Source organism: Crinia signifera, chromosome 2 (assembly GCF_055691185.1).
Source record: "Crinia signifera chromosome 2, ASM5569118v1, whole genome shotgun sequence".
Lineage (NCBI taxonomy): Eukaryota > Metazoa > Chordata > Amphibia > Anura > Myobatrachidae > Crinia > Crinia signifera.
This window is the reverse complement of record NC_139218.1, coordinates 365,335,449-365,363,314: the sequence shown is the minus strand read 5'-3', so window position 1 is coordinate 365,363,314 and position 27,866 is coordinate 365,335,449. Positions and strand designations below refer to the sequence as shown.

Here is a 27,866-nt window from a genome sequence, read left to right as displayed (position 1 = left end):
CTCAGCTCTGCTTCTCCCCGCCTTCGCAGCGTCTGCGCGCCATTACAGGCACAGCGCTGAGACGGAGAAGTGCACCCAGACTCCTGCTCCGCGACACTGAGATCAGGTTTCTTCTTTATCTTTCCCCTAACGCTGATATCAAGCTATCCTTAGCACTGATACAGCGGTAAGATTGTGTGCTTGTGTTTTTTTCACTTAACCCTAGCTTCTTGGTTAGGGCTTGAGTGTTTTCAGTGTGTCTGTTAATAGACAGCCTGTTATTGTCAGACTTGTGTTGGGGCTGGTGACTTATAATAATGTCACAAAAGGGGAAGCCCACAGCAAAACCCTCCAAGGGTACTGCTCCTGTTTTGCACGCATACACATGTGGCAATTGCAAGGAGAATTTCTCCTCAGAGAGGCAGACAGACCCGGGCTTGTGTGACCGTTGCTCTGTAAATGCACCCACGCCTCCCAGTCATCCTATACAGGAATCTACTGAGCCAGCTTGGGCATTAACTCTGTCCACAGCAATGAGGGACTTAGCCACGCAGTTAGCTGCAGTCAGGCCGCACAAGTCTGTTTCTGAAATGACCACACCACAGGCTGGGTCCTCAGTACCTGCCCCAGAACCTACCTGGGTTCAGGGTTTATCTTCTTCTGTACAAGGTTTGGTACAGGTGTCTAACTCCCTTCAGTCTATTCTGAAGGCACCGGGTAGGAGCAGGACATTGCCTGTTTCTCATGATACTGACGATGGAGATACAGAGGAGGAGGGTGCGGCTGGCACCGATGACAATGATATGGATGATGATGATGAAGATGAGCCAGATTCCTCTAAGGAGGACCGTATGACTCAGTCACGGGTAGATGCCCTTATAAAAGCTGTCCGCTCCTCTCTTAAAGTACAGGAGGATCAGCCTGCATCATCAGATGCTCCTGTCTTCAAAAAGAAGAAAAAGGAGATAGCAACATTCCCTCCCAGTACTGATTTAGATGGAGTTTTGTCAGAGGCCTGGGCTCATCCAAACAAAAAGTTTTTAGTCTCCAAGCGCCTTCTGTCATTTTTCCCCTTTAATGCGGCTGACCGCAGTAAGTGGGAATCGGCTCCCCAGGTGGATGCACATGTGGCTAGGTTGGTAAAAACCACCACGTTACCTATCCCCACAGTGGCCTCCTTGAAGGACCCCACGGATAGAAAAATAGAAAATTGCTTAAAGGGCATTTTTATAAATGCGGGGGTCTCTGCACGCCCGGCAATGGCTTCAGCTTGGGTATCGAGGGCCATAGCCTCCTGGGCTGATGAATTACAGGAGGCCATAATTTCTGGTACACGCCGCTCTGAACTACTGTCCTCAGTGGACCTGATCAGAGAGGGGGCTACTTATCTAGAGGAGTCAGCAGTGGACGCTGTCTCACTCTCTTCAAGAATCTCGGCCTCCTCAGTGGCGGCTCGCAGGGCCCTCTGGCTGCGTACATGGAATGCCGATGCAGACTCAAAAAGAGCCTTAGAGGCCTTACCATTTTCAGGGAGCGTGTTGTTCGGCCCAGAGCTGGACAAGATAGTGACCACAGTGGCCACTTCAAAAACAGCTTTCCTCCCATCTGCACCTCCAAAAGGCAGGGCAGTAAATTTTCGCTCCTTTCGACCCCAGGGGAGAGTTAGAGGTCAGCCTTCAGCCAGACCGTCCCAGCAGAAGAGAGCCCCCAGTACAAGGGGAAGGCAGTCCTGGGCAGGACGCCGTCAGACTCCCAAGCAGGCTGAAAAGCCCGCGGCATGAGGGTGGGGCGGCCCACCAGGATCTTCGAGTGGGCGGTCGCCTCCTGCATTTCTCCGACATATGGCAGAAGACCTCATCAGACAGATGGGTCAATACCATAATTCTGCAGGGGTATTCACTACCGTTCCAGGGGCGACCCCCAGCTCGCTTTTTCAAAACAGGCCTGCCACAGGACCAGGACAGAGCACAGGCTCTCTCCGAGTCCATTCGGTCCCTCCTGGACAGGAATGCATTAGTGCCGGTACCCGCCAGTCAACAGGGAAAAGGGTTTTACTCAACTCTTTTCCTGGTAGGGAAACCGGACGGTTCCTACAGGCCCATCCTCAATCTGAAAAGCCTCAACAAGTCCATAAAGGTACCCAGGTTCAGGATGGAGTCCCTGAGGTCAATCCTCCAAGCACTGGAACCGGGAGACTTCATGACATCCCTGGACATCAGGGATGCATATCTGCATGTCCCGATAAGGGAGGAATCCCGGTGTTTCCTAAGATTTGCAATCCAGAACTGCCATTATCAGTTCACGGCGTTGCCGTTTGGCCTTTCCACGGCACCAAGGGTCTTTACAAAGATCATGGCCGTGATGGCAGGGGCCCTGAGGTCTCAGGGGATTCGAATCCTCCCTTATCTCGACGACCTACTGATCATTGCACAGTCTCAGGAAGTTCTCCTGATTCACCTCCAGATCACAGTGAACTTCCTGGAGTCACACGGGTGGCTCATCAATTGGAAAAAGTCCAGTGTGACCCCGGTCCAGAACATGATCCACCTGGGAGCACGGATAGACACAGTAACCGAGAGAGTCTATCTGCCAGAAGAGAAGATCACTTCTCTTCATATAATGTTGAGAACATTCTTGAAGCTCCACAGGGTGTCAGTGCACCACAGTATGAAGATTCTGGGGAAGCTGGTATCCTGTTTCGAGATGGTAGAGTTCGGTCAGCTGCACTCAAGGCAGCTACAACTGGAACTGCTTCGGAGATGGAACCGCTCACAGCAGAATCTCAAGACTCAGACTTTTCCCTTGTCCACTCGGACAAGGCTCTCTCTTACTTGGTGGCTACGCCCAGAGAACCTGCGGAGGGGTCGCCAGTTCTCAGCCCACAAGTGGGAAATTCTGACCACGGATGCAAGCCTCAGGGGCTGGGGAGCGGTCCTGGGTCCACACTCTTTTCAGGGTCGTTGGTCAAGGGGAGAAGCAAAGCTTCCCATAAACATCTTGGAGATAAGGGCCATCTCCCGAGCCCTCGAGGAGGCAGAGCACTTAGTCCAGTCCAAAGCGGTGAAGGTCCAGTCGGACAACGCCACGGCGGTGGCATATATAAATCACCAGGGCGGGACCAGGAGTGCAGCAGCAATAAGGGAGGTACTCCCTCTACTTCAGTGGGCAGAGGATCATCTTCTGGCATTAGCGGCAGTTCACATTCCAGGAATAGAAAACTGGGAGGCCGATTTCCTAAGCAGGCAGGACATACATTCAGGAGAGTGGAGTCTTCACAAGGAGGTATTCAATCAGATAGTGGGTCGCTGGGGCCTTCCCCAGATAGACCTCATGGCGTCCAGGTACAACCACAAGTTACCTCGGTACGGGGCTCGCTCAAGGGATCCAGGAGCAGCATTAACAGACGCCCTGTCAGCCCCTTGGCCTTTCTCCCTGATATATGTCTTCCCACCAGTGGCTCTCCTGCCGCGGCTCATCCGGAGAATCAAACAGGAACCAGCAACGTTTATACTTCTGGCACCATACTGGCCGAGGAGAGGCTGGTTCACGGATCTGCTATCTCTATCCCTGGAACCTCCATGGCCTCTTCCTCAGAGGTCGGACTTGTTGTCTCAGGGCCCGTGCGTACATCCAGACTTACAGACGTTGGCTTTGACGGCGTGGCGATTGAAAAGCAGATCCTAAGGAAGAAAGGGTTTGCTCCAGGAGTAGTTCAGACCATGTTGGCTGCACGCAAGCCTTCATCCTCACGTGTTTACCATAGAGTGTGGAGGGCTTTTTACTCCTGGTGCAACCAGAGAAATTGGTCGCCTCAGGAGTTTCGGCTCTCCAGGGTCTTAGCTTTTCTACAGTCGGGCCTGGAATTGGGATTGCGTCTGGCATCCCTGAAGGTACAGGTGTCGGCACTTTCGGTACTCTTCCAAAGACGCCTGGCCAAACGAATGGCTGTTAAGATGTTCTTACAGGGGGTTTTACATGTTCAGCCCCCAGTTTCTGCCCCCACACAACCGTGGGATTTACCGTTAGTACTGTCAGCTCTTCAGGGTGCACCGTTCGAACCCTTAGATGCAGTAGACATAAGGTGGTTATCCTGGAAGACTTTGTTTTTGCTGGCAATTGCTTCTGCTCGACGTGTGTCGGAGTTGTCCGCACTGTCACATGTTTCACCCTACCTGATCTTTCACAGGGATAGGGCTGTTCTAAGGACTCGGAAGGATTTCCTCCCTAAAGTAGTTACACGGTTCCATTTAAACCAGGATATTGTTGTTCCTGCTTTTTCCCCGTCGGAGGACTCCTCGGAGTTATGCTCGCTAGATGTAGTTCGAGCTCTTCGGATTTATGTCAGTCGTACTAAGGAGTTACGCAAATCAGAAGCTCTGTTCGTGCTGTATGACCCAGCAAAGCGTGGTTGGCCGGCTTCGAAGCAGACTCTGGCCCGCTGGCTGCGCCTAACTATTAAGCAGGCTTATTTAAATGCAAACAAGCCTGTTCCGGTTGCGATTAGGGCCCACTCTACTCGTTCAGTGGGATCCTCTTGGGCGGCCAGTCAGGGGGCATCAGCGGAGCAATTGTGTCGAGCGGCTACGTGGTCTTCGCCTCACACATTTCTAAAGTTCTATCAATTCGACACGTTTGCCACAGCAGATTCTGCTTTTGGCCGTCGTGTCCTCAGTGCAGCTCAGGTGCGTCCCACCCTTTGAGGGGACAGCTTTGGGACGTCCCACTGTCCCAGTGTCCACCATGAGTATGAAAGAAAAAAGTGGATTTTGGTCTTACCTGGAAAATCCTTTTTTCTGAATCCATGGTGGACACTGGGCACCCACCTCACGCACAAAGCTGACAATGAGAGGGGTTTTTTCTGTCTTTGTTTCTTGATCGCAAGAATTCTCTTCAGTATGTATGGTTTCTACTCTTTCTCTTCCTGTCCCTACCGGGCTAGCTTTATAACAACTGAAGCCTAGGGGGGGCGTGGAGGAGGAGGAGCCTGGGCTGCACCCAAAGAAATTTAATCTCCTTGGTGCCTGTCGCTGTAGCTCCACCCACACCCCACTGTCCCAGTGTCCACCATGGATTCAGAAAAAAGGATTTTCCAGGTAAGACCAAAATCCACTTATCTTTTCACCTTCTGTATTGTGCATCATTACAAGAATATTAGCTTGACATAAACCCTCATATGGATTTTTCATACATTCCTCTTTAGTTAAGTTGACGCTGTCTGACAAAGTCTCCTGGTACTGGTTCAATACAGACATACACAGATGAACTGTCTTAGAAGCCTTAAACTTACAATACAGCCTGGTTATTGAGTCAGAATAGATTTTGCTTTATACTTCAAGTGGGGTAAATCTTTCTGCTGTGTCTCTCATCCACACTCATTACTCGCTCCCATTCCCGATTGCAGGACTTTCTTCGGGCTACACCCACTGTGGAATTCTCTCCCATGCACAGTAAGACTCTCCTCCAGTCTCCAAACCTATAAGCGTTCACTGAAAACTCAGGCAAGCTTATCAAATTCCAGAACCATCCACTTAACTTTCATATATCGTTCCTATCTAATCACATCCCCACTGTACAGTGCACACATATCCACTCTTTCTTTTTCACATGTTCCATCCTCCTGACCCCTGGCCAAATTGCTGGGTCACGGTATCTTACAGCACACCAGGAACCTTTGCATTCTGGTGAAATTAATGCAATAAGATTACAGTATCTAGCCTTCTGTATCAATGCCCATGTCCCTATAGATTGTAAGCTTGAGAACAGGGCCCTCCTACCTTTTGACTGTCTGTAAATACCCAGTTTGTTGTATCACTGTCTCCTTTTGTAAAGCGCAACGGAATATGCTGCGCAACATAAGAAACTGTTAATGAATAAATAAATAATAAGTACTCTTTAGACATACTAAATTGCTTCAGTGAAATAATACTGCTGTGTGGGATTTATCCCTAATACTAGGTATCACTTATTCTCTCCTGTAATTGTAATTGACTATGTCATCCAGGAGTAAGAAGGTTACTGCAGCAGAACCACATTCTTGCGGCAGTCGTCCTAATCTGCTTACTCCACAGGAACTAGAGGACACCATACTTTGTGCCTCATCTCCATCTTTGGCCACCAGCCCCTAGTAGCACATTGATCAATCCTCACTACTTTTTACCTGTACTGTATTTTTATTATTTAATGACTATATTGTTACATTTTGCTTCCCTTTGTACAGTGCTGCAAAACACTTGTGGTGCCTTTATAAATAAAATTATAATAATAATAATAATTGACAGCCCATAATAATACGAAATGATCCTGGTTCACCAACCCAAGGCACCCCTGTAAGTGTCCCGAGGCACCCCAGGGTGCCTAGGCACACAGTTTAAAAACCACTTCAATACATCGGGTGAAATGTAATAGGATGAGAGATTCAGAAAGTGAGCGATTTGGTAAGAAATCTCCAGTTTTTTTAAAGTGGCAATCATTGACACAGCAAAACCAGTGTGATTTTGCTGTGTCAATGATTGCCACTTTAAAAAAACTGGAGATTTCTTACCAAATCTCTCACTTTCTGAATCTCTCATCCTATTACATTTCACCCATCATGTTCATTCTCAAACATCCTATGCCAGCAGGAGTTACTGCTCACTCCACTAGATCATTGGGCACTTCTTGGGCAGCCTCCGCGGGTGCTTCTGCAAAACAGCTGTGTAAAGTGGCTACTTGGTCTTCTTCATCCGATTAAACACATTTCCATATTTAGACGCAGCTTTTGGGCTTGGTGTGCCCAGGAGCGTCCCTGCCACTAATAAATGGAACATCGCACTATAAGGCTTATCCTTTGCCCCTTAGTGGACAAAAGAAAATAGGATGTATGATCTTACCTTGGAAAGTCCTTTTCTTTGAGTCCATAGGGGGCACAAGATAATTCGTACAGTCGGACATCCCAAAGCTCCTGTCTTGTGGGAGATTTGCCTATATTGGTGGTGTGGGCAGTTTCGACTCCCATAGGTCTGGTAGTTAGTGTATGTTTCATGTGTCTTCCTTCTCACTTTCCCACTCCTTTACCAAGACCATGAATCCTATTTTTTACACTGCAATTTGGATTTCATTTTGAACACTCCCCACCCAAATCTAACTCTCTCTGCACATATTACATCTGCCCCACCTGCGGTATCTGGACTATAGGTCGACTGTCATGGGGGTCGACTACTATTGGTCAACATGCGTTAGGTTGGCATGGTCAAAGGGTTGACATGACATGACAATGGGCGACACAGCAAATGGTTGACATGTATTTTTGACATGTATTTTTTTATTATTTATATTTTTTATAACTTTTTCATACGTTACCATCCACATGGACTATGATTGGGAATGGTAACATTGCCTGAAGCATGGAGAGAGACGCATTACATAATTGTGGTTCTATGTGCTCAAAGTTTAAAATGAACAACTCAAAAACCTTAAAAGTGATGTTGACCTTTTCATGTGAACCCTGTACAAGTCTACCTTGACCTATTGGTGAATAATAGATTATTAAAAAATGTTACGTGCCCTCAAAATTGTAACGTTGCCCCTGGCAACTGTTCTAAATTGGGTCATTTGGAGTTTTTCTGTCAGATTACAAAACTGCCATACTGTAAATCACCCATAAAACACCAAACCAAGCCTTAGTAAATCTAGCCCCTTATCTCTGACAGCTCCAGGCTGGTGGAAGTATAAATGGTCTTGTGTATGGCAATGGCTTTGTGAGCTTCCCAAACCAGAAAATGTATATACAGTACCCTACATTCTAGTCTAATACTAGTTACCCCAGCCCCACCTCATCACACTTACCTTATCCTGCCTCAGGGTTCTTTTATTCCCCCCATACAGAGATGGGACAGGCTATCTCCTATTATAATATAGGGTACTACTCTTGCTCCGGAAAGCTCTTCACCCAGTTCCTCCCATCAGTTGGTGCAACGTTCTGCATCTCTGTATACACTGCAAACACATATCCAGTGTACTTTATCAGTACTTGAGGCAAACAGAGCCAGCAGAAAAATGTGTTTGTAATTACAATTGTTACTTACTTTAGCAATGTTTGTCTTGCACAGGATGATGTTACAAAAGTGGGCATTGAAAGTGGCATGGCACCAGAAGGGTAAGTGTGACAGGTCATGGTCTTGTTATTTTTCACCAAGCCAGTATTTAAATTTAAATTTTTTTTTTTTTTACTGTTCACAGGCGCACTGCTCTGACCATATAAATTCCTATATATAGAGCTGCAGTTTTTCACATTACACAGAATAGACGCACCTATAACGCTGCCGCTGCTCCTCTCTCCCGAGTACCGCATTGAGGAGCGCATGCTGTGCTGGGGAGAGAGTCTGTGCTGCGGTGTCAGCCTGTCATCGCCTCACTCCCCAGCCCAGCACACGCTGCTCAGTGCTGAGATGGGGAGAGAGAGGCAGCAACCGCACCCCCACCAGTGCCCGTCTGCACAAGTTAGGTAATGTTTTTGCTTACGTGGCTATCGGAGGGGCGTGGCTACCACAAGGGGGAGTGGCCACACCCCTCCTGATAGCCATGCTCCCTACATTTTACCGGGGCCCGGTGAAACCTGTCGGCAACCTTGATCCTATTATACCTCAATAAAACTATTTTAAGGAAGTGCTATTAATCCCATCATATTAAACATATATTTTTTTTAAATTACATTTTATTTCTTGGATATAATCATAAAGTCACCTGAGGTTCAGTGAGCATCAAACGAGAGTATACAGTATGAGAATTGTAATCACAGACTTTACAGAACAGTAAATCCCATTAATCTAGCTTTGAAATCCTCAATTTAAAGTCTACATTATAGTGTCTAGGAATGCCAATCCTAGAGAACCTTTTTTTTAAATCGCGGGAATTGGGATAAAAAAAATGTTCAATCCCGGGATTAGCCTCCCTATTAAAAAAAAACTATAAAAAAATGCCCCCGCCCCCTAAAACTGTGTATGGGACCTTAATACTGCACTTTAGGGGCAGTTATGCACAGATATAACATGGAAAATAAAAATAAAGTGGATTTGAATCAGGTGGAAGAGGAGAGTTGGATGTTACAGTCATTGTGCTCAGCTAATGTAAGGTGTCCCCAGCACTGGAGTGACATTACACCATTCTTTTTCTTGCAGCTCTTTTTGCCTGGACATGTCTATTGAGATGCCCCGAAAAATAGAAGATATTTGTTGTTCTACGCACAAAATAAAAAAAAAAGTAAGTGATCTGTGCATCCCCATATACCTGCGGACATCTGATAGAGGGGGAGATGTATGGACCTACTAAGAAGGACAAGAAAAGTTGCCCAACCAATTGGCTTCTACCTATAATTTACCTAGACATTCGGGGAGAAATTTACTAAGATGTGTATTCTACTTCACATGTGATGTTGCTATGGGCAACCAATCAGAATCTACTTCTTATTTATTAAGCACCCTCTAGAAGATAATAGACAGGATCTGATTGGTTGCCCATAGCAACATCACATGTTAGTAAATTTCCCCCTCTATAGAGAGAACCTGGCTGGTTGCCATAGACAACTTCTCCACTTTTCCTCTTGAAGGCTTGTTACTGTACCTCAAGGTTCATCAGTAGCAAACAAAGGGACAGATTTATTAAAGCTGGAGGAGAGATAAAGTGGAGAGAGATAAGGTACCAGCCCATGCGCTCCAAACTCTCTTTGGAGTTCAAGGGAACTCCGGTTTAACTTGTGCCTCCGACAAGCCAGACCTGTGTATGGGCGTTTTACACATGATTCTGTCTAAGCTAAGAACCAGATCATAGATACGTCTGAGGCAAAAGAAACGCATACTTGTATGCAAACGTTACAGGTGTATTTATTTGGGGGAGCTTAGCATTGAAGTACAAGGAGAGTGACGCCTCATCTACAAACATGTATACAACTGTGGTGGAGAAATGTCCTGGTTTAATATCGGCCTGGTTTATTCATTGTAGCAAACCGAATGCAAGGCTGTAGTCCAGACACTTCAGGCCAGTTCTTTAAAAGATGAAGGGTTTTCTTTGGATATATATTTGGAAGAATCCTGTATCCCAAGAATGTGGGTCGAATCCCACCCAGATGAAGACAGCCAGGTAAGTACAATACCAAGGTCCTAATCGTTGTACATTAATGTTATACAGCTGGATTCTGGTTTATTGTCACTTCGGGTGGACAACATACAGTGTAATATGAGTTGGGATTAAGGGGCTGATTCTAATTTATACGTATGGAGCCGAATTTGGCCCCATTCTGATGTTTTGGGCTCTGCGCATGGTATATTATGCGTCTGTACAGCTCCCCTTTGCCAACGGCTTGCATAGTCGCAAGGTTCAGGGCGGGACGATGGCGTGGGACAGGGGTCGCCTATTGGAACGGCCAGCGTTTGATGGGCATTCCCATGGGTACGCGGACAGGACGATATGTCCCGGGGGCTGGTGGTTGACATCACAGGACGTCAGCCGATCACCCTGTCTTCGTCCTGGCACTCACAAATAAAAGTCAGTTCCCACTGAGTTCTATTTGCAAAGCCAGGCGAAATCATTGGATAGTCAGCGACCATCCAATGATTTCTCCTGTGGCGGAGACATGCGAGGGCATGCGTCTTCGTTACACATCACCTCGCGTGCTAATGAGTGGATTCGGAGACCAGGGATTTGGCAGGGTGGCGTCTCTGGTGCTCGATAATCTGTGATGTTTTGTAGCTTACCGAGTAAACCAGAATCAGGCCCTAAATCATACATAGGCTATGACCAACACAAATGTAGGCAGGGCAAGAAAACAATGATCCCTAGTCTACAGTGAAGAGGCCACTTCGGGATGCTGGCCTTGTAGGCAGAGTGACAAAGAAAAAATCTGAGACTGGCCAATAAAAGGAAAAGATTAATATGGGCATAAGAACACAGACATTGGACAGAGGAAGATTGGGAGAAAGTGTTATGGACTGCCTAGAAGGCCACCTCTTCACTGTAGATATTGACACTATTCTCAAACTATAGACTCTAATGTACTTTTCTTCTTGCTCTGTTGAGCACCAGGGCCTCCCACTTCTCTCTCTACTCTGGTTAGAGCCTGTTTGTGCTGTTCTATGAAGGGAGTAGTACACACCGTTGTAGGAAAAGTTCAGTTTCTCTGTAATTTCTCACATGGAATAGCTTAAATTTCTAAGAAAAAGAACAGACTAGTAGAGTTTCACATGAAAGTTTTCTTTTTCTGGCAATTTTGAAAGTATAATCGAACCTACAAATGTGATGCTCTAGATCAGGCATTCCCAACCACGGTCCTCAAGGCACACCAACAGTGCAGGTTTTAGTGATATCCAGGCTTCAGCACAGATGGTTTAATCAGAATCCCTCAGATACTAATTAAGTCACCTGTGCTCAAGCCTGGATATCTACAAAACCTGCACTGTTGGTGTGCCTTGAGGACTGCGGTTGGGAATGCCTGCGCTAGATACTCAACTAGCTCAAAAGAAGGCCAGTTTTATAGCTTCTCTAATGAGTAAACCCATTTTCAGCTGTGCTAACATAATTGCAGAAGGGTTTTCAAGGGTTTTGTAATCATTCATTAGTCTTCTAGTGCGATTAGCAAACACAATGTACCATTAGGACACTGGAGTGCTGGTTGTTGGAAACGGCCTCTATACACCTATGTACAGCACATATTCCTTAAAAAAAAACACAGACGTTTGCAGCTAGTATAGTCATTTACCACATTAACAATGTATAGCGTGTATTTCTGATTCATTTAATTGACAAAAATATCTAAGTGACCCCAAACTTTTGAATGGTAGTGTAGATTGTAAACTCCACTTGGTCACGGACTGACGTGATTGGCCAGATATTCTCTGTAAAGCGCTACAGAATATGTGGGCGCTATATAATTATCTGATAATAAATAATAATAGCTGCATAGACCCACTTTATATAATGTCAGAACAAGTAAGTACAGTCCTAGACAGTCTGTAAATAATAATGCAGTTATTTATTTCCACTGACTGCTTCGTTCCTTTTGCTAGGCATCTATGCTGATATTCCAGCCTCGGTTTGAAAATACATATCAGGATGTAACTATAACGATTTGCCTGGATTGTTCCAATTCCATGGAGTCCTGTTTCCACAGTGCAAAACTGCTTGCCCTGCTTGCACTGGAAGCTCTGTACTACAGCCCCATCAACATTATCCTGTTTGGATCAAGTAAGTATATGTAGGCAGAGATGCTGCACTTGATTAGTATTCCTGCAAATATTCTAATTTCATTTTATCTTCTCACAGCTTATAAGGAGTTTTATTTCTACCCAAAACGTGAGAGTGAAGATGAGGCAGAGATACAGAAGTTCATCAAAGTAAGGAACATGGCGTAATGTTGTGTTATTTCACATGATCTGACTCTGTCAAATAAGGGGGTGGATTTTGCCCATAGCAACCAATCAGAATTAAGAACATTATAGAGCAGGGTTTCTCAACCACTGTGCCGTGGCACACTAGTGTGCCTTGAGCTGTTCTCAAGTGTGCCCCGAGGTCTAGAGATGCCTCAAACCAGTTTACAGCCACCACCAGTTCAACACTGGTCTCTTCTTTTGTAAAGAGCCAATGTATTTTCTTTTTGTTACCGGTGGGGACCAGTGTGATTGTGTTTTTTTTTTTTATATAGGGCCACAAGGTAAAAAGTTTGAAAATCATTGTTCTAGAGAATAGGATTGGTTGCTAATGGTAACATCTTTACTTTTCTGGTTTAGGAGCTTTAGTAAATCATTGTTTCCATTCACATTAGTTTTGCATTAATATTATACTGTAGTCTATCCAAACCTACAAGCTCCACCACATAGGCAAAAGACACTGGGTGGTATACACTAAATGAGAAATGTGGTAAAAACACAGTTTTCAGGGTTTTTATTGTATTTACAAAGGCACTAAACCGAGCATGTTGGGGCTCTGATGCGGGGGTAATGCCAGCTGTAGCTGGCATTACCCTGTAGAAGCCCATAGGCTTCTCTCCGAAGGGTTTCTCTCCTAAGTGCTGGTTGTTGAGGAATCCGACATGGATAGTGTTTGAACTATAGAAGTCTATGAGCTTCTCCCTGCAGCGAGGGTTGAGGGATCCGATTAACCGCCGTCTTCTGCTGCCGGCGCGTCTCGAAGGGACTCCTGGGTTGCAGACCATTGTGGGGCGAGCATTGCAAAGGACAGCTCTTATTGGAAGAGCTGGCCCATGTGGTACTAATAGTGCATATGAGGTTAGTATCAATGAGACGCCCAAGTGATGTGTGGCAGGATGCATCAGCAAGGTTTAGTGCATCCCGCACACTCTGAGACGCTTGCACTTATATCATAAAACACAGTTCTTCCCACACGGGCACAGGCAATATATACTGTTAGTTATTTGCACTATTTAAGCTGTACATTTCTGTGTAACTCCTGTGGATCTCTCTGTGCTCATTGTATGGTTCTTGCCGATTCCTAGAGTGCCAAACCCAACATGGGCAACACAGAGTTCTGGAAGCCTCTACAATCCTTGTGTTTGCTTCGGCCTTCCAAACAACTTCAGAAAGTCATCCTCATCTCTGACGGGCATCTCCAAAATGAAAACCTTGTCTTCCAGATCCTAAAGAAGAATAAGGAGCATATAAATGTATTCACCTGCGGTGTAGGGTAAGCTGTAGTCATCATTTCACTTTATATGTACTGCAATAAGAAAGAGCTACACTCACAGATGGTAATACAACCCCCATCCTTACCCAACGTATGGCTTTAGGATGTAGTCAGTCTCTTGCGCTTACATAATGCTAACAGGGATTGGGCAAGTAAGGAGAATAAGTCCTCCGATACCCTATCATTCACATCATGTAGCGTGTGCCAACTACCGCATGCTCCCGGCTGTGCTGTGCTGTATGGCCGACGGGGCAATCCGATGCCCGACAATATGTTTCTGAATGCAGCTATTACCGTGTTTCCCCGATTATAAGACATGCCCCGAAAATAAGACCTCCCCCAGATTTTGGACATGTGTCCAAAATAAGACCTCCCCCGAAAATAAGGCCGATGCAAATTTCAATCCTGTGGATTGCAAACAATAAATACTAGACCCCGCTAACCTCCGCTAACCTCCAGGTGATCTTCAATCACCTCTGAGGTATTTAGAGAGCTCCGGCTTCTACAGATGCCGCTTTGCTCCCGGTCCCAGGGATGCATTGCGGGAGCCGCGTGACGTCGCCGCGCACATCACGCGGCTGCAGCAGAGCGGCTGCAGCAGAGCACGGAGCGCTGGCGTTGATGAGACAGAGAGGAGGAGAGGTGTGTAAAGGAGGCTACGGTACGTTCCCTCTCTTTAACTGGGGGCATGTTTACAAGGAGCACTGGGGCATGTTTACAAGGAGCACTGGGGGCATGTTTAAAAGGAGGACAGGGGCAAGTATTAAAATAAGACCTCCCCTGAAAATAAGGCCTATGGTGTTTTTTGTGGGTTGAAAAAAAATAAGACAGTGTTTTATTATCGGGGAAACACGGTATGTATTGTTTAATGCAGTGGTTCCCAAACTGTACTGTGGGACCCTGGGGTGCCATGAAACACTTGCGGAGGTGCCCTGGGTTGGTGGTCCAGGACCAATTTAAATTATTTATGTAATAGGCAAAACCGGTGCCTGTAGCTGCCAATTATAAAATATGTGGCAAACAGAAGCAAATCTTGTCTCTCACCACATAACTGAACCTGTGGAGGACATATAAACACAAGTTATTTAATGTAATATTTTTTTCTAAAGTACTGTGCTCCATAAGAAACTTTTGACGTAGGGGTGCCACGAAAATGTTTTGATACTCTTGGGTGGCTTGATTTGAAAGTTTGGGAACCACAGTATTGTGCTATATAAGGGCCAACCGACATTTCGTCACCTTAGTTGGGACGACCAACATACAAATAGTAATGCAACATACTAATAATCATGAGTACAATCATAAATAAGTGAATTTATTTTTGATTAATTTTGCTTTTTCCAGTCAAAAAATAAGTCTATTTAAAAAGGACTTTATTGAAAAACATATTTAGTGCTAAAGGTACAATATCTCCTGATTATATGCAGTAAAAGCACACTATTACCATGTGTTCATGATTCCTAGTTCTCGTCATGTTTCCTACTTGTCACATTCACAGTAGTACAGTATTTCCCTTTTCCGCTTCCGCTTGGTAATTCTGGTCTAATGCTGGTATTTGCAGTTAGATCATGTTTGCAATATACTTTATATGACTTGCATTGTTTTAATAAAGTTTTTTCTTCTTTTTTGTAACACAGGGCAACAGCAAATAAACATATGCTGAAGATGTTGGCACAGTGTAGCGCTGGAGCCTTTGATTTTTTTGCAGACAAATCTAAGAGCAGTTGGAAAGATCAGGTAACATAATCGGCACTGTGGTTTTACCGTAGCTAAAGTGCCCAGTGTCAACCTGGACTGGTAGACCTTCAGTATTTACTACAAAAAAGAAGACACCCTGTGGGGAGGGGTGTATAATGGGGGCACTCAGCAGGCTAATCCAAGCAGCTGCACACAAACAGGGTAGTAAGTCCTGTACAATAACAACAACAAAAAAACAAGAATGGCAGCGCTAAAAATAAAATAATTATTGACAAAACACTGAATTCACATTAATAAATTGGTGTTCGTAAACATTAAAAGACACTTAACTTTTACAGACCAAATTTTTGGGGGGAATTTAAACAGTCTGGTTTAAATGTTTAAATTATTTGTCTTTTTTTTTTTAATTAAAAAATTGTCTACATTAAATTATGTTAATGTTTTTATTTTAAAGCGGCTCACCATTGGATCTCCTACTAGCGCTAGGGCTGTTGAGCCGGGTAGATATTGAGCGAATGAAGGAGTGTGATAACCAATCAAGGCGGGGTAATAATGTCCAGCTAGCTGTAGTCTCATACAGTGTGGTGTAGAGTTCCAGGTCAGTGCTTGGCAAACTCTCACCACTAGAGAGAGGGAATGCTGGTAGGCAATGTCCTCAGTCCGTGCAGGGAATGAACGCCAAGGCGGAAAGGCTCCAAATCGCTGGTTTGCACAGTAAACAGCTCAGTCTAGGGGCTGTTTCAGATGAATAGGTCACACACCAGGGAAAGTGGGGGTGCAGGTTTGGGGGTTCTGATGTGAATGTCCAAATATTCTGTGTAAAGCGCTGTGGAAGATGTGTGTGATATATAAATAACTAGTAATAAATAAATGAAGATTAGATTGTGTTTAAAATATGCTAAAATCCATTGTCTGCCGCCTACATCGTATAGATGTAGCAGGCTACATCTTTGCAGGGGCTGGCGCCCCGTGGCAACAGAGCCTGCCGCCGGTAAACCCCCCCACCCGCGAACTAGGCAGCATCTCCCTGAAGTGGAGATGGGCAGGGAGACGCTGCCCAGCCGCAGTGATACTGAGACGCACACGCGTCCCAGTCCCTGTTGCCGGCGCTCTCCAGTGAAAGGGATCTGGCGGGCGCCGGGCAAAGATGTAGCCTGCTACATCATACATGTCTCAGTAGTGTGCATGGGATTATTTATTAGTATTGTTAGCACACTTTAATAGAGGGCCAGTGAGCGCAGCATTTTCATTGGCCAATATGAATAATAATGGACAGCCATTGTACATCTTTCTGTGTTATCCTGATTTTCCACAGGAAGTCTTGTATTGAAACCACCTTCCACGGGTTTGCAATAGTATTTTATTGCCATCTAATACAGGTCAATATACTGACACTGTACACTGTTAAAATGCAGCGATGTCACTGGCCCAGCCCTCCTTTATGACGACCAATCCACCCAGTCTGTCACTTAGCCCTGATTCATGTTTGTATGCAAAGAAAGCAAGCAACTACACAAAACCATTTTGCACTGCTGAGGTGGATGTAATGTGCAGAGAGATTTAGATTTGGGTGAGTTACAGTTTTTCTGTGCAAGGTAAATACTGCCTGCTTTTGCACGTAGCCTACAAATCTTACACAGCTTTATTTTTACACTGCGGTTCAGATTTTCAGTTTGGACACCCCCCCACCCAAATCGAACTGTCTCTGCACATGTCACATCTGCCCCACCTGCCGTGCAGCATGGTTTTACTCAGTTTTGTGCTGCAGGGAGCTATAAGCTTCATGCTATTACATTTATCCCAGCTGCTATGTTATACTGCCGTTTACAAAATGAAAGCAAACATCTGATGAATTATTGGCTGCAATGCCTCTGTATTAGTCTCAAATGAGTTGTATTCTATTTCAGCATCCCCGGATTGTTACGCTAATGATGAATCTTCTCTTACAGATGGGGAAACAGGAGCGGAGGTTGCGTTCGCCAGCATGTACCGCCGTTTCCATCAAGTGGAGGCAGTTTGAGAGAAATCCACCTAAGCCACTCCAAGCCCCAGCAAACATACAGGCTCTGTTTGACAATGATAACCTGTTTGTTTATGGGTTTGTCCCTCATTGTACTCAGGTAAGTGTATCACGGCTTTCCTCCTAGGGCGGAATCTAATAAGGAAGCCCCAGAGATGTGTCCCCATACACCTGTCCCTTTTTGCCCCAATGTTAGGCGATTCCCTGCAGCGTACTTTTCTGCCACTTTGTGATGTTTCCATCATTGTGCTGCTTTGTCATCAATTTTGTGTCTCCGTTCACCAATAGAGCACTATGTATTTAGTAAAGATTGAGTATCCCTTATCCGAAATGCTCGGGACCACATTTCGGATAAGGGATTTTTCTGGTTTTTGGAATATATATTTTTCACATACTTACCTGGTCCCCCACGGCGTCCCCCAGCATCCACGTCGGCCTTCAGGATCTTCTTCAGGGGTCCCAGGGGTGCAATGCGCAAGTTTGCAAGCATGCCGGTCCACCCGCATAATGCACTCCTGCGACTGCTGAAGAAGATCCTGAAGGCCGTCGTGGACATCGGGGGACTTGGTAAGTATGATAAAAGGGGGGGGGGACAAAAAAAATCTTAAATATAAAAAAAAAAAACAGTTTTTGGAATATTTCAGATAAGAGATCTCCGGATACGGGAGACTCGACCTGTATTAGGTTTTATTTTGTTGCTAAAGAATTACGGTACTTGTGTATTATCACTACACCCATGACCGCAGATCGAGTCGTATGCAAATCACATACAATTTGCATGCGATTTACATATGATTTGCATACGATTCGATCTGCGATGTTATTTAGCTCACCACCACTATCCACGTGAGCCCGAAGTGTGGCGAGCGGACGTGGTACACGTCCTCCCGACCTGTTCGTACCCCCACTTTCCACGTCGGCGTGGAGTTGTTTTAATAAAGTGTGGTGAGCCCAAAGCTTGGCGAGCAGACGCGGAATACACACCAAGTAATCCGCTGCGCTCGCCACACTTCGGGCTCATTTTACGTGTCCCCTCGCCACACTTCGGGCTCACTGCGCTCGCCACACTTTATAAAATCGACTCCACGCCGACGTGGATAGTGGGGGTATGAACAGATCGGGAGGACGTGTACCGTGTCCCCTCGCAGGCCTCGCTGCGCTCGCCACGCTTTGGGCTGATGTGGATAGTGGTGGTGTGCTAAATCAGTGGCAGATTAAACGTACAGTACTGGTGCATGGTGCTGGTCACTCATATCGGACCAGTCTTTTGTCTAACCTGCAGTTGGTACTTTTTTCTTCAGTTTTACGGCTTAGCTTTCTCATTTTGTTCTAGGTACTTCTACTTAGGGTTTTGAGGCAAAGAAGTAAAGTCTGTAGTGCTCTGAATAGGGTTATTTGCTGTGATTTGATTATGGGAGTATGTGGACCCAGCTGTAATAGGTAGTGCATAGCTTATGGATATCTCACCACCACCCATGGGCCATAACCAAAAGTATTCTGATAGTGTGTACACACAGTGAGATTCCCTTATTCAATCTTTTGTCAATGTCGAATTAATGCCTGTCATAATTTTTTATGTGTCGAGCCCTTGATTGTCTAATAATAGTGGTTGATCTATTGACTGTGGACCTAATGGTCCACTCCCTATGTGCAGGGCCACTTATTTCTGAGGTCAGAACACAGGACAGATGAGCTAGGCCACAGCAGTACTCGGCACTGCCCCGTTCATACAAGAAGCTATATGCTGAAATCAGTTCATGTTCGTTTCATTTTATACAAGGTTAGGGGCAGCCGGCACTTTTAGAAGCTCGATCCTCTATCTTCCGTTAAGAAATAATACTTACCTGACCATGCTAAGTGACCAATGCCGTGGGACTGACTGATTTCTAGCACACTGCACAAGCATCATAGCTGTCATATGAGGCCTAGAACAATTGAGAACTGACTTGTATGAATCTCAGTGGTATCTGCACTTGCACCTGAGTGGGTGTTATGGGGCAGCAATGCATCACATACGTTTCCCCTGATCATCAATCTTCCCTGATTGGACCACAGTCAATTGTATCCCAGAAACTATAATGGTCACCTATGGTTCAAACCATTGTTTTCAGTCTGATGTTTCATGATGATCTCATTATGGTGACCCAGTCAATACCCATCCAACATTCTAAAGACAGACAGTGGGAGGGTTTCCAGTAACTGTTTCATGTTTTTTTATGTTGAGCTATAAACTATACAATTGAATTTACTTTATCTCTACTTGTAGGCCACCTTAAAGGCATTAATAGAAAATAAAGAACTTGAAAACATGGTTGCAACCACTCCGCTGCAAAAGACAACTGGAACAGTAGGTTTTGGATGATTAGCAAGTGGTATTCTCTGCACTGTACCTGTGGCATATCATAATTATATTAGTCTCATTATGCTCAAGTCATCTCACAAATGCACTTATCCTTGCATTTCCTGCACCCCAAATAAATACTGACAGATTTGGTCAGGTAGGACTTCTTCTAAGCTTACAGTTGGTAAGTGGTAAAGGATCCCTTTTATATTGGGCTTCTGTGTTATCCTGTGTGATCTCTTTGGAGGAAAGTGAAGGTTGCACATTGGTTCCAGTAATACAGCCAACTGGATACTGAGAAAGTAAATATAGATATTTTTTTAAAATGTCCATCAGCAGTATAATATGTTTCACTTGGGGAATATTAATGATGTACTTTTTTTTTACATAAACTCTTTTGCTACTTCCTGTGCTATAACTAGAACTAGTTGTGCCCTGTGCCAGAAAGAGAATTGGCAACCCCCGTCCCCCCCATTTGTAGGGGAAGATCATGGCCAAAGATAATTACCAATTCACATTGCACCACACAGTAGTAACGGTTATTTACATTACACTGCAGAGTAGCACCCTCTCTACATTTAACACAACACAGTAGTACCCTTATACATATTAGGCTACACAGTAGAGCCCCTTATGCACATTATGCCCCAGTTAAGTCCCTTCTCCTTATTCCTCATCATCATCATTCCTTATCATCATCATCAATTCTTCTCATCATTCCTCCTCATAATCATTCCTCCCACACCACCTCAGGTAGCTGTGATTTTGCTTACTTTGTTACATCTCCTCCTCATTACCCATCTTTTGCCCACCCAGGAAGCTATTGTGCGGCTTCCGTTTCTTGCTTCACCCAGGCCAGTGGCGGTCACACAAGCTGCACTGCCCTAGTAACGGCCCTGGGAGAGAGATTTGTCTGGAAGACTCAACATTCGCTGTAGCCTTGAATTTAGGGTTGTACTTGAGCGCTAAGGTAAAAATAAAAAATAGTGGCGAGGAGCAATAGACAAAGTGAAGTATGAAAATTAGTATAAAAAGGTTAGCAAAATATGAAAATAGATAGAATGAAATGATAGACTATGCTGAATTAAAGAAAAATAAACTAAACAAAAACACAAAACAACAAAACATACTGCCAACTGTGACACCTGCAGAAAAGAAAGGTTAAAAATGTATACAGCTCCTTTTGGAGACACATGTCGACCTTGCTGCTTGTCGACCTAGTTGGTGTAGACCGAATGACCGTCTCTCAATATATATTACCCTGAATAATAGTTGGGTAATTATCACCTATGAAATATATACTGTATATTACTAAAGCCAAGTATAAAAACACATACTAAAAATATTCACAGGTAACATACTCTTCACAAAAGTTTGAATATAAGTACAACAGTTATAAACGCCATGCCATGTTTAACCCATGATGTTCCACACAGAAAATCAAAGGGACTGAGATAGAATAATAATTACTGTACATTTTCAGTGAAACAACATTAATACATAACATTGGCTGAATGGTGTGCACTAGAGGCATGACCAGACCTGGCTGTCCATGTGGAGTTGAACTACAAAAGCTAGCAGGCAGCTTAGTAAGCACCTCTTTTAGTCAGTGCTGCCCCCCCAAGCCAACCTAACAGCTCCTTGTGAAGGGGTACTGTGACATATGTTCTGACGTACAGTATCTCCTTCTTCTCTCTCACAGGGTCGCTCGCACCTTCTCTCTCACTGGGTCGCTCGCACCTTCTCTCTCACTGGGTCGCTCGCACCTTCTCTCTCGCTGGGTTGCTCTCACCTTCTCTCTCGCTGGGTCGCTCGCACCTTCTCTCTCGCTGGGTCGCTCGCACCTCATCTCTCGCTGGGTCGCTCGCACCTCCTCTCTCGCTGGGTCGCTCGCACCTCCTCTCTCGCTGGGTCGCTCGCACCTCCTCTCTCGCTGGGTTGCTCGCACCTCCTCTCTCGCTGGGTTGCTCGCACCTCCTCTCTCGCTGGGTTGCTCGCACCTCCTCTCTCGCTGGGTCGTTCGCACCTCCTCTCTCGCTGGGTCGCTCGCACCTTCTCTCTCGCTGGGTCGCTCGCACCTTCTCTCTCGCTCGGTCAATCTCACAGTTTAATCTTCTTCTTTTTTTTTTTAATAGATACTCCACAAGCTCACGGCTAGAGCTCTAATTAGAGATTATGAGGATGGCATACTGCATGAGAAGGAACATGAGAATGAGGTGGGTAAAATATGGATGGTGGTGCACTGTTATTGGTTGCTTGTTAGGCTATGGTTACTCTGCCATTAATAAACACTTTAATTGCTATTCAGTTCTTCTGGTCAATATAATGTACAGTAAAAACGAAATGAAGAACCCATATTTTTCTCTGAAATAACTTGAAACTGACAAAAGAGGTTAACGTCTACCACTGTTTATTTTATAATAGAATTAAGAGCTTGCGTTTTATTTTAACAAAATCGCCGGGGCACACTCCCATCACTGGCAATATGGTCGCCAGCGACCATATTGCCAGCGACATCAGCACATATCGCTGCCGTGTGTACAAGGCTTATCTCTAATATTTTATAGCACATTCGTCAGAATCAATATGCAGTTTAGCAAATTCCAGTCTGGGTTTTTTATGTTTCTCAAAAGTGGGGTCCTCCTGGGTCTCTATCATGGTGACAAGTCGCTCAAAAAGGGTGTACGATCAGACACTGATATTCGGTGACCTTTTAGCTTGCATCTCTTAGGAAGTTTTCCTTGGCTCCTGGTAAAATACAGTAGCAATGTCATGCAGGTATAAATGAGACACTACCTTTTACGTTCAGGAATGAAGCATTGTGAGACTAGTTCTGGTTGAATGATCGCATCTTTGTTATGCAAATGCTTCGCAATACAGTAAAGCGCTCTGAGGGTAAGGGTAGCTGTGCAGCTGAGTTGAAAAGCCAGTCACTGGGCCCTCATGTTTTGGGTCGCAGCAGCTGCATGTGGCAGGCCATAACGGCTGTGTGACGTAGCCGATACAGCCCACCCCACGAGCAATCCCAGTGCACCTGCATTGTCCGGAATGCGCCCTGCAGTGCCATACCGACGCCTTTGCAACACTGCCCCCCTTACCAGCCGCTTAGACTGCAGTGGTATTTTTCTGATTGCGGATGCAATTTAAGGGGATGCGCATGGGTGCTGCTGCGTGCACGCATGCACATATTACCCCAAATCGATATTTTAGATCATCTGCGTCTCAACCTAAACTAGGCCCTGTTTCAGTAAACTATAAGGGTTCCAACACATTTGGGCCATGAGTGTATAAGACATGTATATTTCTCAATGTCATGATAATGTCAGTGTGACAAATACATATCCTGTCCCACACGTCTGTTCTATTGGATTAGATCTTAAGATGGCCACATGTACTTCCCGTTATGATACAGCTTTAACAACTCAGAGTGACTAAAGTGTTTATGGTTGTTGGTAACCTGTGTGGTGTAAGTCACTGTCCTTTGTATCCATTCATTTTATACAGATGAAAAAACAAGAGCTGAAGTCTTTTATTATTGAGCTCAGCGTGAAGCACTCCATCGTGACGCAGTTCACCAGCTTTGTTGCCGTAGAGAAACGGGTGAGTGACAGCGAAGCAGCCACCGCTGCAATACTGTACGTTATATTGGTAATCACATTTTGAAATAAGAACATTACCAAACCGTATAGTAGGCATGCAAGCATGTAAACCTACACACTGTAGATTTCCATGCTTTACAGTAGGCAAGTAAACCTACACACTGGCCGATATATATTGGGAGCCCGCCGGCTAGTGGATGCTCCTGATATGTCTGTGAACGATATATTTCAGACATATCGGGGGAAATTTACCAATATGAAAAACCTAGTTTTTCGTATTGGTTGTTTCCCTACGACTGCATACGACTGTTTAAGTCGTATGCAAAGTCGTGTTCCGGAGGGGGATTTACAAAGCAGTCAGATACGACTGCTTTGTAACCCTCCGATGGTGTAATGATTCGTATTAGCGGCCGTATATACGGCTGCTAATACGAATTATTTCTAGCAGTCTGCACGGATCAAGTCAGATCCGTGCAGGCTACAGTGTAAAAAAAATAGAAAAATAAATAAATTAAAAAAAAAAAACGGCGTGGGGTCCCCCCCACAGCCGAAACCAGCACCAGGCTGAAGGAGCCGGGGCCGGTAATTAAAAATCAGGGAACCCGACAAATAGGGGTTCCCCGATTTTTAACAACCAGCCCCAGGCTCCAGGTCCGGGGCTGGTTCCCAAAATACGGGGGACAAAATGAGTAGGGGTCCCCCGTATTTTAAGAACCAGCCCCAGGCACAACCAGCCGGCAGGGTAATGTCACAGCCGGGGGACACTTATAATATAAGGTCCCGCGGCCAAAACATTCTCCCTACCGACCAGTCAGCCTGGCCAGGGGCCCTGGGGGAGTGGGGACCCCCCCAATAAAGGGGTCCCCCCCCTCCAGGACTTACCTGACCAGGCTGAAGCCTGGTGCTGTCCCCGATGCCCCTGGGCGGTGGGCATCGGGCTGATTATGTTGTAAAAAATAGATAAACCATTGTTTTTTACTGTGGCACTACAAGTGCCAGCAAGCCTCCCCAGCAAGCTGGGACTTGGAGAACCACAAGTCCCAGCCTGCTGGGCATTAAAGGGCCCGCTGGCACTTGTAGTTCTACAGTTAAAAAAATAGTGCACAAAACACACTGACACACTTTTAAAATAAAACTTTATTACACACAAAGCCCACACATACTAATACTTACCTATCTTCTTCCCATAGGTCGCCCTGGTCCTGTGTCGGCGTCTTCTGGTCCTGTGTCGTCTTCTTCCTCCATGTCGACGTCGCTGTCGGCGATGGTGTCCCCGTCCGGATCCGACGAAATCCATTTGGGAAGCTGTGGAAGGAAACCATACTCACCTGTCCCAGCGCGACGTAGTCCAGGTAAGGGTCTTTGCAAAAAAATAAACCGAACACCCCGAAACCAAACCGGACTGACGGAGACGCACGGTGTTTACATCGTGCGGCTCCACCTCCCGAATGCCGCTATTGGCCGCCTTGCGGCCTAGCGGCCAATCAGGAGCCGCTAGGCCGCAAGGCGGCAAATAGCGGCATTCGGGAGGCGGAGCCGCACGATGTAAACAAACACACGTGCGTCTCCGTCAGTCCGGTCTGGTTTCGGGGTGTCGGTTTATTTTTTTGCAAAGACCCTTACCTGGACTACGTCGCGCTGGGACAGGTGAGTATGGTTTCCTTCCACAGCTTCCCAAATGGATTTCGTCGGATCCGGACGGGGACACCATCGCCGACAGCGACGTCGACATGGAGGAAGAAGACGACACAGGACCAGAAGACGCCGACACAGGACCAGGGCGACCTATGGGAAGAAGATAGGTAAGTATTAGTATGTGTGGGCTTTGTGTGTAATAAAGTTTTATTTTAAAAGTGTATCAGTGTGTTTTGTGCACTATTTTTTTAACTGTAGAACTACAAGTGCCAGCGGGCCCTTTAATGCCCAGCAGGCTGGGACTTGTGGTTCTCCAAGTCCCAGCTTGCTGGGGAGGCTTGCTGGCACTTGTAGTGCCACAGTAAAAAACAATGGTTTATCTATTTTTTACAACATAATCAGCCCGATGCCCACCGCCCAGGGGCATCGGGGACAGCACCAGGCTTCAGCCTGGTCAGGTAAGTCCTGGAGGGGGGGGACCCCTTTATTGGGGGGGTCCCCACTCCCCCAGGGCCCCTGGCCAGGCTGACTGGTCGGTAGGGAGAATGTTTTGGCCGCGGGACCTTATATTATAAGTGTCCCCCGGCTGTGACATTACCCTGCCGGCTGGTTGTGCCTGGGGCTGGTTCTTAAAATACGGGGGACCCCTACTCATTTTGTCCCCCGTATTTTGGGAACCAGCCCCGGACCTGGAGCCTGGGGCTGGTTGTTAAAAATCGGGGAACCCCTATTTGTCGGGTTCCCTGATTTTTAATTACCGGCCCCGGCTCCTTCAGCCTGGTGCTGGTTTCGGCTGTGGGGGGGACCCCACGCCGTTTTGTTTTTTTATTTATTTATTTTTCTATTTTTTTACACTGAAGCCTGCACGGATCTGACTGATCCGTGCAGGCTAAAACGCAAATAGAACAGGAAAATGGTGTTCTATTTTCCTGTCGTATTTGCGTGGGTGTTTCACACCACTAAGCAGCCGTATTGTCAGTACGGCTGCTTAGTAAATCAGAAACCACCATTCTTTTGAATGGTGATTTCTGTCGTATCCTATCGATGGTGTAGGGCATTCGTATTTGTAACTACAAATACGAATGTTCCATCTTTAGGACTACGAATTGTTGTATTTTTGGGATTGTAAATCCCGAAAATACAAATTCGTAAAAAAAAGGTGTATTTCTCCCTACGAATACACCTTTTTTCTACGAATCCATTTTGGTAAATGTCCCCCATCGCATTGACTGTGCAGCAAGAGCTAATGAGTCATATATCTGCAGTTATATCAGGCCATCTGGCTGTGTGTGTGCGAGGTGGGGGTGGGGGCCGCCGGTCACCCGTACACTTGCTGAAGGGGCTGATGTTGCAGTTGGTCAGAAAAATTCATATGCCTGCCCAGCTGGGGATCCTTACCGAATTGTTGAGTGTCCAATTGCTAAGTGGGTACACTTACCTTGATTGGCCGCTCAATCGGCCCAAAGCAGGTTAGACGATGTGTTGGTCAGGTGTGCTCCCAGCTTTAAAAGCCAGACAGTCTCAGCAAGCCTGAAAGTATTCTACAGCAGATGCTTAAGGGGCTGATTCAGTCAAGTGCGAAGTGGGGGCCAAACACCACTGTTTCCAGCTGTGCACATACAGTATCTGCCATATCTGCTATCCTCGGTGTCGTGGGCTTTACAACCCACCTCCAGCGGCTGCACTAAGACTAACGATGAGGGTTGGTGGGATGTACTGTTTTTAGATGGCTGGACTCAATTGACCCCTAAGTGATAAAGCTCAATGGTGCACTTTAATAAAAGGGTAGAAATAAGTATGCCATCATATTATGTTCTCAGTCCACAATTCCAACTCTCAAAGGGGTCAATTCTATTCAGCACGATGTGAATAGTGGTGGGAGTGAGCTTCCGGCTGCTCGGTCAGAGAAGGCCAGTACTCTTGGGTGTTTATTCCCGAGTACCGGCATTTTCCGACTTAAGTGCTGTTTTTGGCACCACACTATCATACAAAACCGTTTCACCACCCTAGTTTTGTCGGATTTCTGCTCGCGCCCCAGGAGGGGTGCGAGCAGACATCCACTAGTCGTTTTAGCAGCACTCTGATTAGAATAGCGCCGGTAGCTCCCTCCCGGCGAGACTCACATCCTTCTGAATAGAATAGACCCCAAGAATCCCATATTTTTAACCGCAATCTCCTACAACACAAAGGGGCAGATGTATTAAAAATCCCTTATGCGTTTTAAAAAAAAAAGGGTCCGCATAACGCAGAGAAGCGGGCACCCGTATCACCGCAATGTATTATGCAGGGGGCAGCCGATAAGGAGAGACGTTATTTCCTGTCTCAGCAGCTCTCCTTATCATATGGTAGCGTCACCGATCCATAGGGCTGCATATAAAAGTCTGCAAGCTAGGGGTGAGCTCGGGCCATGCCGCTGCAACAGCAACTCTCCCCCCCTCACAGCTAATTGAATCGGCCCCTAAATCTCTCTCTACATTTCGAAATCTGCCGCTTCTTCCTTACATTGTGTTTAGTGCCATCATTTTTTATGCAATAAAACACTAATCAAGGTATTTTGCTATTGATACTAGGTAATTTTAAAGTGGAACAAAATGACATTTATTTTACAGGTTACATGTTGCATTGTTTTATTTCTCAGAGTGCAGGGGAAGACCTGAACATTGAGCCAAACATAACAGAAATTATCTCTGCAGAAGATGTGGATATATTACCTTACATGGGTTGGACTATTGAGGAATCTGTATGTATACCGTTTCTCCATCACTTACCTATCACTTACGTATTTAGAGATGAGAAACAGGATGGCCGTTGACATACAGATGTGGTCACATTGCTATGGAGTCTCTCATTCTGTTTACTCTCTCTCGGCACTGCCCCACTCCTTTCTCTTTATCTCTCTCCAGATCTTACCTCTTTTTCCTGTATT

General features: G+C 45.7%; 1 protein-coding gene across 7 annotated transcripts in view; it reads left to right on the top strand.

Moving 5' to 3' along the window:
* PARP4 (poly(ADP-ribose) polymerase family member 4) overlaps positions 1 to 27,866 on the top strand; it is a 186,215-nt gene that overhangs the window by 90,424 nt on the left and 67,925 nt on the right. For all 7 annotated transcript variants that reach the window (XM_083169954.1, XM_083169953.1, XM_083169959.1 and 4 more), the window contains exons 19-30: positions 8,067 to 8,113; positions 9,135 to 9,216; positions 9,955 to 10,092; positions 12,015 to 12,192; positions 12,271 to 12,341; positions 13,460 to 13,647; positions 15,285 to 15,384; positions 17,295 to 17,465; positions 19,632 to 19,712; positions 21,842 to 21,922; positions 23,211 to 23,306; positions 27,579 to 27,680. In XM_083169954.1, coding sequence (XP_083026080.1) covers positions 8,067 to 8,113; positions 9,135 to 9,216; positions 9,955 to 10,092; positions 12,015 to 12,192; positions 12,271 to 12,341; positions 13,460 to 13,647; positions 15,285 to 15,384; positions 17,295 to 17,465; positions 19,632 to 19,712; positions 21,842 to 21,922; positions 23,211 to 23,306; positions 27,579 to 27,680 — 1,335 coding nt within the window. The remainder of the gene's footprint in view (positions 1 to 8,066; positions 8,114 to 9,134; positions 9,217 to 9,954; positions 10,093 to 12,014; positions 12,193 to 12,270; positions 12,342 to 13,459; positions 13,648 to 15,284; positions 15,385 to 17,294; positions 17,466 to 19,631; positions 19,713 to 21,841; positions 21,923 to 23,210; positions 23,307 to 27,578; positions 27,681 to 27,866) is intronic.